We start from the raw sequence: 976 nt of genomic DNA, 5'->3' as shown, positions 1-976 counted from the left end.
CGGCGCGTGATGCACCCAAGGCAGGGAGGGTGGCGCTGCTGCGGGGCCGGCCGGCTGCTGGCGCTGGCGCTGGCGCTGCTGCCGCTGCGGCGGCTGCGCGCCCTCACCCGATCGCGACGTCTTGACGGTTGTGTCCACCAGCCCCTCCCGCCCCGCCATGCAGTGGAAGTAATATTCCTGGGGGCGCAGGCCTGCGGGGGGTGGGTGGGCGGCAGGGGCGGTCTGGCAGTGGGTGAGGATGCAGGGGAGGGAGGCGGGAGGGAGGAGGGACGCCAGGCTCGACGATGCCTTTCAGAGCATAGGGGGGCCTGGCTTAGCCCAGGCGCCGCCCGATAGCCCAGCCCAGCCCATGCACCGCCCGATAGCTGAGCCCAGCCCAGGCCAGCCAAGGGCCAGCCCAGCACAGCGCAGCCGCGCCCAGGTGCCCACCGGTGAGGAAGCGGTCTCCCACAAAGCCGCCCGAGCGCGCGCCCGCGTCGTAGGGCGCGAAGCAGGGCAGCGTCTTGCCGCTGCTCATGCGCGGCACGCGCCGCCCCTCCAGCTCCTGCTGCCCCAGCAGGCACGAGATCTGCGGGGAGGCGGGGAGGCACGGCGGCGATCAGGCGGCGGCGGCAGGGAGGTCGGCCACGGCGGCGCGTGCGGCGCTTGCGGCGGCGGCGAGGGCGGAGGTGACTGTGTGGCGCAGCGCGCAGGTGCAGGCGAGCGCGCATGCCGCCGCTCCCGTGCTGCCGCGCGAGCCCCTCCCTCCTCCTCCCGGCCGCTGCTGCCTTGCCATCTATCTTTCCTCCCTCTCCTCTCCCTGCCCCGCCCTGCCACCCCACCTGAGAGAAGTTGACCACCGAGCCCTTGGCGCCCGTCACCGTCATCAGCGCCATCATGTTGTGGCGGAAGGGCTTGCGCTGGCCGCCGGGCAGGCACGCCTTGACCACCTCGCTGCCCAGCGGGTGCATCGCGCCTGTGGCACAGGGGTGAGGCG

At 73.9% G+C, this 976-nt stretch overlaps 1 protein-coding gene across 1 annotated transcript in view; it reads right to left on the bottom strand.

Moving 5' to 3' along the window:
* Positions 1–107: 107 nt before the first annotated feature.
* The window catches only part of CHLNCDRAFT_55800 (hypothetical protein), a gene marked incomplete at both ends in the record, with an annotated part of 2,497 nt that continues 1,628 nt past the window's right edge, over positions 108–976 (bottom strand). Inside the window, 3 exons of the mRNA XM_005842587.1 lie at positions 108–191; positions 430–568; positions 822–955. Coding sequence (XP_005842644.1) covers positions 108–191; positions 430–568; positions 822–955 — 357 coding nt within the window. The remainder of the gene's footprint in view (positions 192–429; positions 569–821; positions 956–976) is intronic.

This window comes from Chlorella variabilis (assembly GCF_000147415.1).
Source record: "Chlorella variabilis unplaced genomic scaffold CHLNCscaffold_258, whole genome shotgun sequence".
In the NCBI taxonomy this organism is placed as follows: Eukaryota; Viridiplantae; Chlorophyta; class Trebouxiophyceae; order Chlorellales; family Chlorellaceae; genus Chlorella; species Chlorella variabilis.
Note: the sequence above shows the minus strand (reverse complement) of the source record. Positions and strands in the feature narration are given on the sequence as shown.